The 14,299-nt window shown below is 38.6% G+C and overlaps 1 protein-coding gene across 1 annotated transcript in view; it reads left to right on the top strand.

Moving 5' to 3' along the window:
- RAB10 (RAB10, member RAS oncogene family) overlaps positions 1-14,299 on the top strand; it is a 91,588-nt gene that overhangs the window by 63,217 nt on the left and 14,072 nt on the right. The window contains exon 3 of the mRNA XM_043984035.1: positions 11,330-11,468. Coding sequence (XP_043839970.1) covers positions 11,330-11,468 — 139 coding nt within the window. The remainder of the gene's footprint in view (positions 1-11,329; positions 11,469-14,299) is intronic.

A 14,299-nucleotide genomic window follows, 5' to 3' on the forward strand; every position in this document is an offset into this window, starting at 1 on the left:
CAATGCACCTTTTAAAATTATGTATAGAACTTTGGATTAATATAGTGACATAAAAGGGCCTAGAGAAGTCCAGCTCTCCCTTGAACACCCAACAAAGAACTGAAAAGGCACCACCAGATGGAACGGCATTCAAGAAGACTACACTCCAGAACTGCAAAGAAGACAGGCAAAACCTGCAGGCTTCCAGGGGAAGGAGAAGCAGTAGCCAGCAGCCAATATGACCTCTTGTTAACCGTGTAGATGAGAGGCAGGGGAACAGGATCAACACTCAGTAAGTCACTGCACAGGGATGCAGAAAACAAGGCCAACTAGAGGTTGTCCTCTAGGGTTCCTCCCAGTTTAGCAGTCAGACACAGGAACTAGAGAGACTTGAAGGAGGCCTGAGACCAATTCGAGACTGTCAGGGCCACAGCAGGTCACAGAATTAATTTCAGATTGAGGATTGTGCAATAAGGAGCCAAAGATAGGCCAAAACCAATACCCACATTGGGCCAAGAGGCAAAAGAAACCTGTGACTGTAGAAGAGGATGTGGCCTATTCCTAGCCCTAGTATCCAAAATGCCAGGGGCATCCAGACTACAGAGGGCAGGGATGGAGCCAAATAGGACCTGCTCATTCAAGATTGGTTGCCCAGTTAGAGGCAACCAATTCTTTTATTGCCACATGCTGCTGGGAAGAAACAAAGCAATTTCTTTCCACATACTGTGTCTGAACCATTCCTACATCCCCACCCCTTAATAAACTTCACTAACTTCCTTTTTCTTTTAGTATCTGTCCCCTTCCTACCTTTTCAGCCTAGCTTCTCCCTTCATGTACTCTAACATCCACAACACTGGCTTTGCTGTTCTCCTTCATGACACTCTTATCACATGCCTTTTTACTGGCTGTCCCCAGTACCTGGAATGATCTTGATCTTCCTGCTCAATCCCCTGGCTTCCTTCAAGATTCTGCTGAAATTCCAATTTCTATAGGAGGACTTTTCTAATCCGCCTACCCACCCCACTGGTGATAGATCATTTTCCGTTCTATTTACAATCTGTATATTTTGTATATGTAACTTTCTGCATGTTTTCTCTGCCTGCACCTCTCCCCCACTTCTGCCTTCCCCTCCCTTAAAACACAACAGGGGGGCAGCTAGGTGGGGCAGTGGATAAAAGCACCAGCCCTGGATTCAGGAGGACCTGAGTTCAAATCCGGCCTCAGACACTAGCTGCGTGACCCTGGGCAAGCCACTTAACCCCCATTGCCCGGCAAAAAACAAACAAACAAACGAACAAAAAAACCACAACAGGGATGAGCCCGTAGCTCAGTTCATGGCACATAGTAAAGCATTTTAGGTGGCATTGCAGAGAATAATTTCAGTAAAGTGGTATATTTGAAAGCCAGTTGGCAGGAGGACTAAGGATTGATATTCAGTGTTGAGAAAGCAGAGAGAGGTACAGACTATTCTTTTTCTGAGTGAATGAGTATAAAAATTTGTTTTCATCAGCTAAGATCCATCTTCTCATCCTCCCACCCTGACCCCCCCTTCCCAAATTGAGAACACAAGAAAAATAAAATTCATAACAGATATGTATAGTCAATCAAAACAAATTTTTACATTGGCTGTGCCCCAAAATTTTTTGTTGCATTTTGCGTTCTTTCCATCTCGGGGTGTGGGTAGCATGTTTCATCATTAGTCCTTTAGGATCCTGGCTGGTCATCATGCTGATAAGAGTTCAGTGCAATAATATTCCATTACATTTATGTATACCATAACTTGTTCATCTGTTCTCCAACTTATGGGCACTTCCTCAGCTTTCTGTACTTTGCCACCTCAACAGTTATAAATATTTTTGTATGTTCTCAGAGTTTGTTTTGCTTTTAGGATTAATTTCTCCCTTATTCTGTTCTTTAATACCACCCTCACTTTCCCTCCTGTTTTCCTGTAGAGTGAAATGGATTTTTATACCCAGTGCTGGGGGTGACGTGGCACAGGTGGCATGGTGGTCTTCTTTCTTTTTACCAGTTCAGATGAGAGGTGTCAGTTGCTTCCTTCTTCTCTCTCTGCCCCCCCCCATTTATATAAGTTTCTATTTGTGCGCTTACATTAAGTGAGATAATTTTCCCATACCTTCCTTTTTTCTTAACCCCCCCCCCCCAGATTGTATTCCCCTTCTCTTTCCAATCTTAAGATCATCAAGACATAACAGAGACACTCCCAGGCCTTATCTAATTGGACTCCCTCTATGACCTGTGTTGATGTTATAAGGGACACATGTTACCTCCCCATATTTGAATGTAAGTCTTTTATCCTTTTTTAGTCCTTTATCATTGTATGTTCATTTTTATCTTTTTATACTTCACTCCTATGTTTGAACTTAAGAGTTTTTACACAGTTTTAGTCTTTTTTTTTTTAATCATGAATGCTTAGAACTCTTCTATTTCAATATATGTCCATTCCCTTCTCCCTGCCCACCTCCCCTGCCCCTGCATAGTATTATGTTCACTTTTGCTGGATATGTTATTCTTTGGGGGGAGGGGGGAGGGGGGAGGTACAATGAGGGTTAAGTGACTTGCCCAGGGTCACACAGCTAGTGAGTGTCAAGTATCTGAGGCTGGATTTGAACTCAGGTCGTTCTGAATCCAGGGCTGGTGCTTTATCCACTGTGCCACCTAGCTGCCCTCTGGATATGTTATTCTTAACTATAAGCCCATTTCCTTTGCCTTCTGGAATATTGTATTCCAAGTTCTTTGTTGCCTTGTAGTGGTGGCTGCTAAATTGTATGTAATTTTGACTCTGGCTTTTTAGTGCTTGAATTCTTTTTTTTTGACTGCTTGCAGTATTTTTTCTCCCCCTTGGACCTGGAGGTTTTGGATTTTGGCTTTGATGTTACTGGGAGCTTTTGTTTTAGGGTTTCTTTCAGGAGGCGACAGGTAGATTCTTTCTGTTTCCACTTTGCCTTGTGGTTGTAAGAGATCTGGGCAATTTTCTTCTAAGATTTTTTGAAATAGGGTGTCTAGGCTCTTTTTTTGGTCATGGTGTTCAGATAATCCAATGATTCCTAAATTTTCTCTCCTGGATCTGTTTTCCAGGTCAATTGTTTTTGCCATGAGATACTTTATATTTTCTTCCCTCCTTTCTTTTTTCCAGCCTTTCGACTTTGTTTTACTATTTCTTTCTTTCTTTCTTTTTTTTTTTTGGTGAGGCAATTGGGGTTAAGTGACTTGCCCAGGGCCACACAGCTAGTAAATGTTAAGTGTCTGAGGCCTGACTTGAACTCAGGTACTCCTGACTCGAGGGCCAGTGCTCTATCCACTGAGCCTCCTAGCTGCCCCTGTTTTACTATTTCTTGCTGCCTCATGAAGTCATTAGTTTCTATTTGGTATATTCTAATTTTCAGGGAGCTTGTTGCTTGGGCAAGGTTTTGTACCTCTTCTGCCAAGCTGTTAATTTGCCTTCCAACTCTTTCTTCCGGAGCTCTCATTTCTTTTCCAGTTTTTTCCTCAAACACTTTTATTCTATTTATTTAAAATGTCTTTTTAAACTCTTGTTTCATCTCTTCTAGGAATTTTTATTGGGTTTGAAGTATTGCTTGTAGATATTTTGGATCCATTCTTTTTTTTTTAATCATAAAAGTATTTTATTATTTTCCAGTTACATGTAAAGAGAAGATAGTTTTCAATATTTGTTTTTATGAGATTTTGAGTTCCAAATTTTTTTCCCTCCCTCCTCCCCAAGACAGAAAGCAACTGATATAGGTTATATATGTAAAATCACATTAAACATATTTTTGCATTAGTCGTGTTGTAGAAGAAGAATCAGAACAAAAGGGAAAAACGTCAAAAAAAAACCCACCAAAAAATGTAGAAACGGTATGGTTCTATCTGCATTCAGATTCCACAGTTCTTTTTTCTGGATGTGGAGAGCATTTTCCATCATTGTCTTGGATCATTTGTATTGCTGAGGAGCTAAGTCTGTTACACTTGATCATCACACAATGTTGCTGTTACTGTGTACAATGTTCTCCTGGTTCTGCTCACTTCACTCAGCATCACTCCACTTAAGTCTTACCAGGTTTTTCTGAAATCTGTCTACTCATCATTTCTTACAGCACAATAGTATTCCATTACATTCATATACCACAATTTGTTCAGTCATTTCCCAGTTGATGGGCATTCTCTCATGGATACATTCTTTTGTTCTACATTTGTGTCTTTAGCATTCCTTCCACCATACTAGTTCATTATGGAGGTTGGGGGTGGGTTTAGCCCATTCTTCTAAACTGATTCCTGACTTTGGATTTGGTGTTAGGGCTGAATTCTGCCAATCCTCTGGAGGGAAGTTCTGGGCTGGTCCTGTTGCTGCCTTCTTAGGGGTATTGAGCATTGTATTATTCCAGGATCTCAGGAACAAGCTGGGGACTTGCCCACTTTCATTGCTTCCAAAGGGGTCTCCTTCAGGCATTGTCTGATTGCTTGCCCTCTTGGTCCGAGTGCTGCAAGTTCCTGACCTAGGTTTGGGTCAGTGCGAGAGTAGACTGCTGCTGAACTCCACCCCTATCAGCCTGTGGGAAAATTTTTTTGGTTCAAAGGCTCCCCTTTGGTCTGGGTTTCCTGCCTTGGTTATTCTTCTGCAGGCTGGGCTAGAGGTTGGAAGTGAGACTTTGCTCTGAGGCTTAGAGTCTGAGCCATACCACCACCACTGCTGCTGCTGCTGGCTTCTTCCTTTCTTGGTATGCTGTTCAGGGCCTCCCTTCCAAGAATGCCACTGTTGTGAGCAGGTTCTCCTTCTCTTGAGATCAGGGACTGGTCAGTGGGTGACAAAGCTGCTAGATGGCACCCTTTGAAATGCCCTGGCATGGATCTGGGATGCCCCAGAATGGTTCTAGAACCTCCTTTTGTACTTTTTCACAGCCTTTTCCCTGGGCACTGGAGTATTTTGTCCATCAGAGCAATTCTTATCCCAACCCTGTCTCCAGTGACTACAGACTTCTCTGTCTTCCGCTCTTGATCTGGGTCAGACAAAGGGATTCACTGTGATTTTTCTGGATTTCCCTATCAAGATTCAGTCTGGTGCATGTTATAGATGTTTGGAGGAGTTGTGGTTAGGAGCTCAGCTGTACTGAGGGGACTTGGTTAGCTTTACTACCTTGTACTTGTATCATTGCTATCTTGAAACCAAATATGAGACATTACATGTATTCCTACCAAAGTCAGTCTTACTAGATTTGGCCCAATAATCTAGCATCTCCAGGTATCTTGGAATCTTGATTCTGTTATTCACCATGTCAATTCTCTTTCCCAGCTTGGTGTCATTTTCAGATATGATAAGGCAAATGTAGGTGCCATTATCAAGTTAATACTATGATGAGGAACCCCCCAAAAACAAATATTTTTAAACTGTATTAGGAAAAGATCACTCCCACTGCATGCTATCCTGTTCAGATAATAATATTGTGTTCAGTTATAGGCCCCAAATTTTCAGAATGATATAGATAAAATGGAGAGAGTCCAGAGGAGGACTGCCAAGGTGATAGACTAGGTCCTTGAATTTATGTCATGTGAGGGGATCAGTTGAAGGAATAATATGTTTAGCTTGGAGAACGCTTAAGGGAGAACTTGCTAATTCTGTTGAAATATTTGAATGACCATCATCTGGAAAAAAGATAAGATTTGTACTCCTTGGTCTCTTCAAGAGGAGATGAATAGGTGAAAGTTTAAAAGAAAGAAATTTAGATGTATTAGGAAAAACCTCCTAACAATTAGAATTGTGTACCCAAAAGTGAAACAATGAGTTCATATCAGGTTGTAGAGACAATTCTTATTCAGCTCTGTTTTGGACTTAGGGTATGTAGCACTCTTTGAGTAGAAAAAAATATTTGATAGAATTTCCTTTTCAAGGTTACTAATCAAAATTAAGCTCTTGTTTAATGGAATGTTTATATATTTGAAATTCTAATCCTACTTCTTTCCATTTCAAAAACTTGCTTATATACTGCATAGGTTCACAGTTCTCAGTCTCTTTCATAACTAATGTAGGAAGATTAGCCACCTTGAAATATACATTATACTTTATCCCTAATACAGTGCCTTGAACATAGTAAGCACTTAATGTTTTGAATTGAATTGGAGCCTGGATTATGGTGAATCTAAGATTTGTTCTAAGCATGTTGTAGGACTTGGTTACAAATGAAATATCTGAGTTTGGCTCAGAAGAAGCATTTGATTTCACAGAATCTCTTAGAATCAGAAGGGATCTCAGAGATCACCTAGTCCACACACACCCCATTTTGTAAAGGAAAAAAAACAGCCTAGCAACATTAAATAACTTGTTCAAGATCATAAGAAGAAGTAGCCAAGCTGGGATTTATACTGGAGTCTTCAGACTATAGTTTGTGCACTGTGTATGGTATAGCCCTATGCAGTTCTCTTTGTCTCTTTTGCCAGATCCTCCTTTTATTTCTTATCAAAATCATATTGTGATTGTCTTCAGAATTTCATTCTTGAACATACTGTTCTTCTGATCCAGTTTCCCATTTAGAAACTTAGGCTATAGAATCCTATCCTTCCTTTCTGTAAGCTATGTGAAATACTATCTTTTTCTTTTTCCATTAACATGTAAAGATAATTTTCAACATTCATTTTTGTAAAATTTTGAGTTCCTAATTTTTCTCCCACCCTCCTTTCCTTCTCCCCTCCCTAAGCCAGCAAGCAGTCTGATATAAATTATACATTACATTCATGTTAAACATATTTCCGAATTAGCCATATTGTGAGAGAAGAATTAGAACAAAAGGGGGGAAAATGCAAGAAAGAAGAAACAACAACATGAATTAAAATGGTATGCTTCAATCTGCATTCAAATTCCATAGTTCTTTTTCTGAATGTGGAGAGCATTTTCTATCATGAGTCTTTTGGCATTGTCTTGGGTCATTGTATCGTTGAGAAGATCTAAGTCTGTTACAGTTGATCATCACACAATGTTGTTAATACTGTGTACAATGTTCTCGTTCTGTTCATTTCACCCAGCATCAATTGATGTAGGTCTTTCCAGGTTTTTCTGAAATCTGTCTGCTCATAATTTCTTTTCTTTTTTTTATAATTTGTTTATTTTTTTAGTTTTCAACATTTGTTTAGATAAGATTTCAAATTTCAAATTTTTCTCCCTCCCCTAGACAGCAGGTAATCTGATATAGGTTTTTTATATATATAATAACATTAAACATATTTCTGCATTAGTCATGTTATAAGAGAAGAATCAGAGCAAAAAGGAAAAACCTCAAAAAAGAAAAACAACAGCACCAAAACCAAAAGAAATAGTATGGTCCACTCAGCATCCATATTCCACAGTTCCTTTCTTTCTCTTCTTCCCCACCCCCACCCCCACCCCCACCCCCGGATTTGGAGAGCCTTTTCCATCATGAGTCCTTTGGAACTTTCTTGTACCGTTGGATTGGTGAGAAGAACCTAGTCTATCACTGTTGATCATGATCTAATATCCAATTTTATTCTCACAATCAACACATAATATTCTTCTGGTTCTGCTCATCTCACTCATCATCAGTTCATGCAAGTCCTTCCAGGTTTCTCTGAACTCCTCCTGCTCATAGTTTCTTACAGCACAATGGAATTCCATTACATTCATATACCATAACTTGTTTAGCCATTCCCCAATTGATGGTCATCCCCTCAATTTCCAATTCTTTGCCACCACAAAAAGAGTAGTTGTAAATATTTTTGTACATGTGGATAATGTGAGTGAGATTTCCCCACCCCTTAGTTATAAGAGATTTAATATAGCTATAAGTGATTTAATTATTATAATAATCAGCATATTAACTGAAAATTGTGGTTTATTATATTCAGATATCTTATTTTAATTGTAGTAGTAGATTAAGTCTCTCTTCTTACTACTTAATAATGTCAGATGATACTTTCTAATGTCAAGCATTAAGTGATATCACAAAACACAATAGTCAGCAATACTATATTTTAGAAACCACAAGTGTTATTCTTGCTTCAAGGGGGTCATGCAGCTCACTAGTGATATACTTGACTACTAGAAGGGATCATGCAGCATAATTATGACCCTGTTGCCACAAGAAGAATGATAAGAGTATTGGAAAGTGCTGACATTTGTCATGTAGGCAGTTTCTCTATTTCCTAAGAAGATGCTTTAGATACTTTTAATTAATATTGTACAGAAGCATTCAAGTTCTGGAGGGGTATAAAAACCTGTTGATTTTTGTAACTCCGGGTCTTTCAGGTCCAACCCCTGAATGACCTGCTTTATTGTGAGATGAGTCCTTCTCTCAATAAACCTATTTTCTTTGGCTTGGAGACTTTGTTGTTTCTGATCCTCTGTTGGACTTAGAAATTTTCCCAACAGTATGTTTCCCTTTTTTATGATCTCTTTGGGATATAGGCCTAGTAGTAGTTTTGCTGGGTCAAAGTTTTACACACACACACACACACACACACACACACACACACACACACACACACACACACACACTATTTTATATGGGCATGATTCTAAATTGCCCTCCAGAATGGTTGGATCAGTTCACAACTTCACTGAGAGTATTAGTGTTCCAATTTTCCTACATCTTCTCCAACATTTATCCTTTTCTTTTTTTGTCATATTAGCCAATTGGATAGGTGTGAGGTGGTACCTCAAAGTAGTTTTAGTTTGCATTTCTCTAATCAGTAGTGATTGAGAACATTTTTTCATATGGCTTTATATAGCTTTAATTTCTTCATCTGAAAACTGTTCATATCCTTTGGCCAGTTTCTCAGTTGGGGAATGACTTTTATTCTTACATATTTGATTCTGTTCTCTGTTTTAGAAATGAGGCCTTTATCAGAAACACTGGCTGTAAAAGTTGTTTCCCAGCTTACTGCTTTCCTTCTGATCTTGGTTACATTGGTTTTGTTTGTGCAAAACTTCTTTAATGTAATCAAAATGATCCATTGTGTATTCCATAATGTTCTCTATCTCATCTTTGGTCATAAATTCTTCCCCTCCCCATAGATCTGGCAAATAAACTATCCTTCCCTTTTTAATTTGCCTATGGTATCGCCTTTTATGTCTAGATCATGTACCATTTTGACTTTATTTTGGTTTACAGTGTAAGATGTTGGTCTGTGCCTAGTTTCTGTCATTTTTCAGTTTTCCCAAAAGTTTTTGTCAAAGAGTGAGTTCTTATCCTGGAGGCTAGAATCTTGGAGGCTTGGTGTCTTGGAGGTAGTAGAGGAAGAGGAGGAGTCACTTTTATTAAGCTTTAATAGGTTATATGTAAACAATTCTTTTCCCAACAAACATTTGGCAGATAGCCACCAAAAGAAGATTCACAGTAGACTATACGGCTCATAGGGATAGGATCATTTAGAAATGAGAGTCCTTTGGAGGGTTAATGGGAACCATATCCAGAAAGTTGAGGTGGTCAGGAGGATAGTTTACAGGTACTTTAGATTCAAATTTAGCTTCATGATCCATTTTAGCAGTGTTTTCTTGGTGAAGAATTTAGTCACCCATAGGCATAGAATTGTGTATATAATTTGCTAATTGTGATAATATGCAGAAAGTCGTGGTGGGTGTGTACATGTAGGGCATTTTAGAAGATGTTTCCCCTAAATAGCTATTACTTTAAAGATAATTGAACTGTGGATCCTCTAATCCTCCTACACTGTGGCTGTTGTACTCTGCTATTGTTGAGCTTTTTTTTTTTTTTTTAAGTTTTCATTTGTATCCAATACACTGTAGCTTGACCTTAAGCACATTGACTATTGGGTTATAAAGTAGTTCTGTGCTTAGAAGTACCTTATCCTTGTCAAATGGCAAAAATACCTGTACCAGGATTCTGTTAATGAGCAAACTGTAAGGAAGATGATTTGGAGATACCCTAAACCTTCCTACTTTCCTTCCCCCGTGATGGCCAAAATACCCGGAGGAACCAGCAGTTAAGAATGTTAGTACAATTTCATGTCCTGCTAAATACACAGCTCATGTGCCTATTAAATTGGTGTTTGGGGATGGCCTAAATTCAACAGAAAGGGTCCTGGGATCGTACCTAGAAAAATGGCATGTGAGAGAGAAGGGGCTGGGATTTAACCTATTCCAACGGTTGCTGATTCCTGTGTTATAAGTTAATTAGCTGACTAAAGCTTCTTAAGGTCAATTGGTAGCACTAGCCTATACTGATTTAGGCACACACTGATACAGCCCTAGATTCAGCAAATACATGGAACAAACTTTATTAAATATCTTTTACATAGGTACTACAGTTTTGGTGCAGATACTTAATTTAGTATACTTTTGGGTACATAGGTAACTTTTTAAAAACTACATGTGTACCAAAGCTATATTGCATTTTAAAGTTGTAGAGCAAGTTAAAAATTGGAGTGTTGTTTCATTTCTTTTTATTGATTTGTAATGAATACATCTATCATTTATATCTAGTAATAAGAATAACTACAGTCACTTAACATTTACTTTTTTACCTTGATCATTTACATGGTTTATGATACCAATGTGTTGTATACAAGACTGGACAAAGCTAAATTCTGTCTACCCTCACTCCCACTCCCTTCCTACAAACCAAACCAAACCAAAGCTGTTTTTTAAGGACTGATAGGATCTGATCAAAATATCCAAACCCTACCAACTTTTTAAAGTGACAGTAAGCAAAATCAGGTTATAAGTCAAGAATGTGATGTTGAAAATAATAATTACTATAGACACAAGTTTTAGATAAGGTTATACTAATTTATCAGTATTTGACCAGTAGTGGATTCACCACATGTGTCCTAGGCTGCATGCTAGTAGACAGAGAGCTTCAGCATGCCAGTTAGGTCAAGCAGGAGAAAAGCCCCTTTCACAAGAATTATCACTATCCTTTTATCAAAGTTTTTTATATCTATTAGTCTATTCCCCATTTGCTAATGAGGTCCAATTATAGTTGCTATATGCAATTAAGTAAAAGGGGGAAATGATAGTCTTTTAAGTTTGATCTTGGTTTGCTTCTTGGTACATATCTGATTGCTGTTAATCACCTTTTGTTGAGATTATATACTATACTCTGCTACTTATTATGTTTTAACCCTGGGCAAGTCACTTGGCTTCCCTGGATCTTCCTCTTTTCTAAAATGGGCAGTTGGGCCTGATAGCTGAAAAGATTTGTGATCCGATGATTTTGTATGATCTAAAGTGCTGAGAATGGTGATTTCCACATTGCTACTTAGATATTACCTTACAGATGGTCAATTTATATATACTGTGTAAAATTCTCTTTAATGTATTGCTATTTAAATGCATGATATGTTAACTATGGGTGTTTATTCCCAGGGATACAGCGGGACAAGAGCGATTTCACACTATCACCACCTCCTACTACAGAGGAGCTATGGGAATCATGCTAGTGTACGACATCACCAATGGTAAAAGTTTTGAAAACATCAGCAAATGGCTTAGAAACATAGATGAGGTAAGACAGAAACAGAAGTATTTGATTCCTTTACAAATTCACATTTTTGGTTGGGAAGAATTCTAGTCAGGTTGATCTTTTCTAGGCTTTATGTGGTATCGTCCAACTATGTCATGAAAGTATGCCATCTTTTTAAAAAACTTATTAAATCATTGGGGTTTTTTTTTAGACCGTGTTGATAGATCATTGGAACCATCCTTGGACACTAAGGTGAATGTCTGGATTCTCAGTAAGGGGAGGCTTAGTTACTGGGAAGTTCCTTAACCTTTTATATGGCATTCATATTTAAAGTGGCCCTGTGGTTTAAAAAAAAAAAAGCTGAACAATTTTATTAAAAGGGCTCTTTGTATATTTTACCAGAGTGAAGTACAGCATCAAGGGAAAAATGTTATTGCTTTATTGCCTTGAAACACCAGCTTTACCTATTGGTTAAAACTTCTTGTCTACTACTGCCACTATTTGTGACAGGTGAAAGATGAAATGAAGAAGCAAAGGTTCAATCTTCCAAACTTATCAGTTTATTAAGCAGTATATGCCAATTGCCTAACCAATCAGGACCAGGCCCCTTCCTCAGCTTAGAGCTGGAACCCAAACACAGGGGAGACAGTCTTTTATACATTAAAAACAATTTATCAGATAAGATCACTTAATTAAATAGAAACAGTACAACATCAGGTAATCTGATTTCTAACTGAATGAAAGACTAGGGGCTTTCCAAGTTGAGAGGGGGAGAGTGAACAAGTGAAATTCCCTGAAATCAGGAAAGGAGATATCACACTCCCCTGAGTGTCTGTGAATGATCAAAGGAGCATGGAAAAATAACTGATCAGTATGGGGTTAGTTTTCACATAAGTCACATGGGTTGCATGAGATCTATAATTATGAGAAAATTCTTTGCATCAGTCTTAGGATCTGATTGAGTTTCTTGTCAGCATAACGTAGGTCCTTGGTTAAGGGTCTCCTAAACAGCAAATAGAGATGGTCCAGTTTCCCAGCTATTTGGAGTTAGGTTCAAACAATGCAATAAGGTTTTTTTTTTCCAGTTCCCACAGTTGAATAAACTTTTCTCACAAGATAGAATTTGAAATAGTCCCATAATCGAATAGAAAGGGAAGTGAGCTAACTTGAAAATTGAGTTAAAAGATGGAGTCAGTGTGGTTCACTCCATTCCCACAATAAACCAACTTGCTGTCCGAATCCCCTCAATTCCCTCATGGATTATGAATAATGATATTCTAATTCTGATTAACTCTGGCAGTCTTGTTATTTCACCTTTCCCTCACAACTCTAAACACTGTTCTTTATCTTCACTGTGACTTCCGGTCCCTTAATCCCTCAGTTCTTCCTCAGGCTATCACCTCTACATTTACTGTACCTCTCTCCTTTCCCCATTTTGACCTCTTGATGAACCAGTTCAACTCTACACTGTTGGTCTTCACTGGAGTCTCTTGCTCCCTGGAAAACTTCACACTTGGAACATTGCTGCCATCCCCTGTCTTTGCTTTTACACATGTGCTACTTAAAAAAGCTAGAGAAAAGTCATGAAATTATTCTGATTGGGTCCACCGCAAATTTATGTTACATAATTGCACTTGAGCCCTTACTGCTGCAAGGCAGTCCTTTTATGCCCTCCTAATTGATTCACTCTCCCATTCACCACAGCAACTCCTTCACATTTTTTGTATCTGTCCTCAAACCTCCTGATTCCTCTTGTATCTCCCCCAGTCTCCTCCTTTCTCATCTAAAAACCTTCCTTTATATTTTACTAAAAAAATTATTGAGACCATTCTCTGAGAACTTCTTCATCTCACACCACCCAGATACTCTGTGCCATTATCTCTTCCTTCACCCCTGTCTTACTTGAGGTGCCCCTTCTCTTTGTCAAGGCAAACCTCTCTGCATGGACAAGTGATCCCATTCCATCCATCTTCTCCAGAAGATTACACCCTCTATCATTTCCACTCTCACTTATTTTCCATCTCTTCCCTTTCCACTGGCTGCTTCCTTACTATTTATGAACATGCCCATGTCTTCCCCACCCTCAAAAAAAAGTGTCACTTGATCCATCCATCCTCTGGTAGCTATCACCTTATATCTCTCCATCCTTCTCTAGCTAAACTCCTTGAGAAGGCCGTCTATAATACATCTTTCCAATTTTCTTCTCACTCTATTCATAACTCTGTACAGTCTGTCTTCTGACCTCATCATTCAACAGAAAATGCTCTCTCAAAAGTTACTACCAATTTTGTAATTACCAATCACCCTCTTGATACTCTGTTCTCTTTAGGTTTTCCTGACATTTCTCTTTCCTGGTTCTACTCCTACTCAGTCTTCTTTACTGGATCTTCCAGGTCATTTCTCACGGAACAGTGGATGTCCCTCAGAATTCTGTTCTTGACCCTTTTCTCCCTCTTAACCATTTCATTTGGTATTTTCATCACTTTCCAAGGATTCAATGATCACCACTCTGCTTATCTTATGCTTAATGATTCTCAACGTGCTTATACATCCCTAACTTTTCTGCTGACCTAGATCTAGTCTTATAGCTCCAACTGGAGGTAGACGTCTTGAACTAGATGTTGTAATTGAACATCGAATCAAATTAGGTGTCTGGTAGACATCTTAAACTTAACATGTTCAAAATTGAACTTGCTGTCTTTTCCTCAAAACACTCTTTTCTTCGTTATTGGTGTTTGAGAATACTATCATCCTCCCAGTCACACCAGCTCACAAGCTCAATGGCATCCTCAACTCCTTATTTTCTCCAAGTCCTCATATCTCATCTCTTGCCAAGACTTGTCACTTTTACCTTTGTAACCTTTCTCAAATAT

Source organism: Dromiciops gliroides, chromosome 2, assembly GCF_019393635.1.
Source record: "Dromiciops gliroides isolate mDroGli1 chromosome 2, mDroGli1.pri, whole genome shotgun sequence".
NCBI lineage: Eukaryota > Metazoa > Chordata > Mammalia > Microbiotheria > Microbiotheriidae > Dromiciops > Dromiciops gliroides.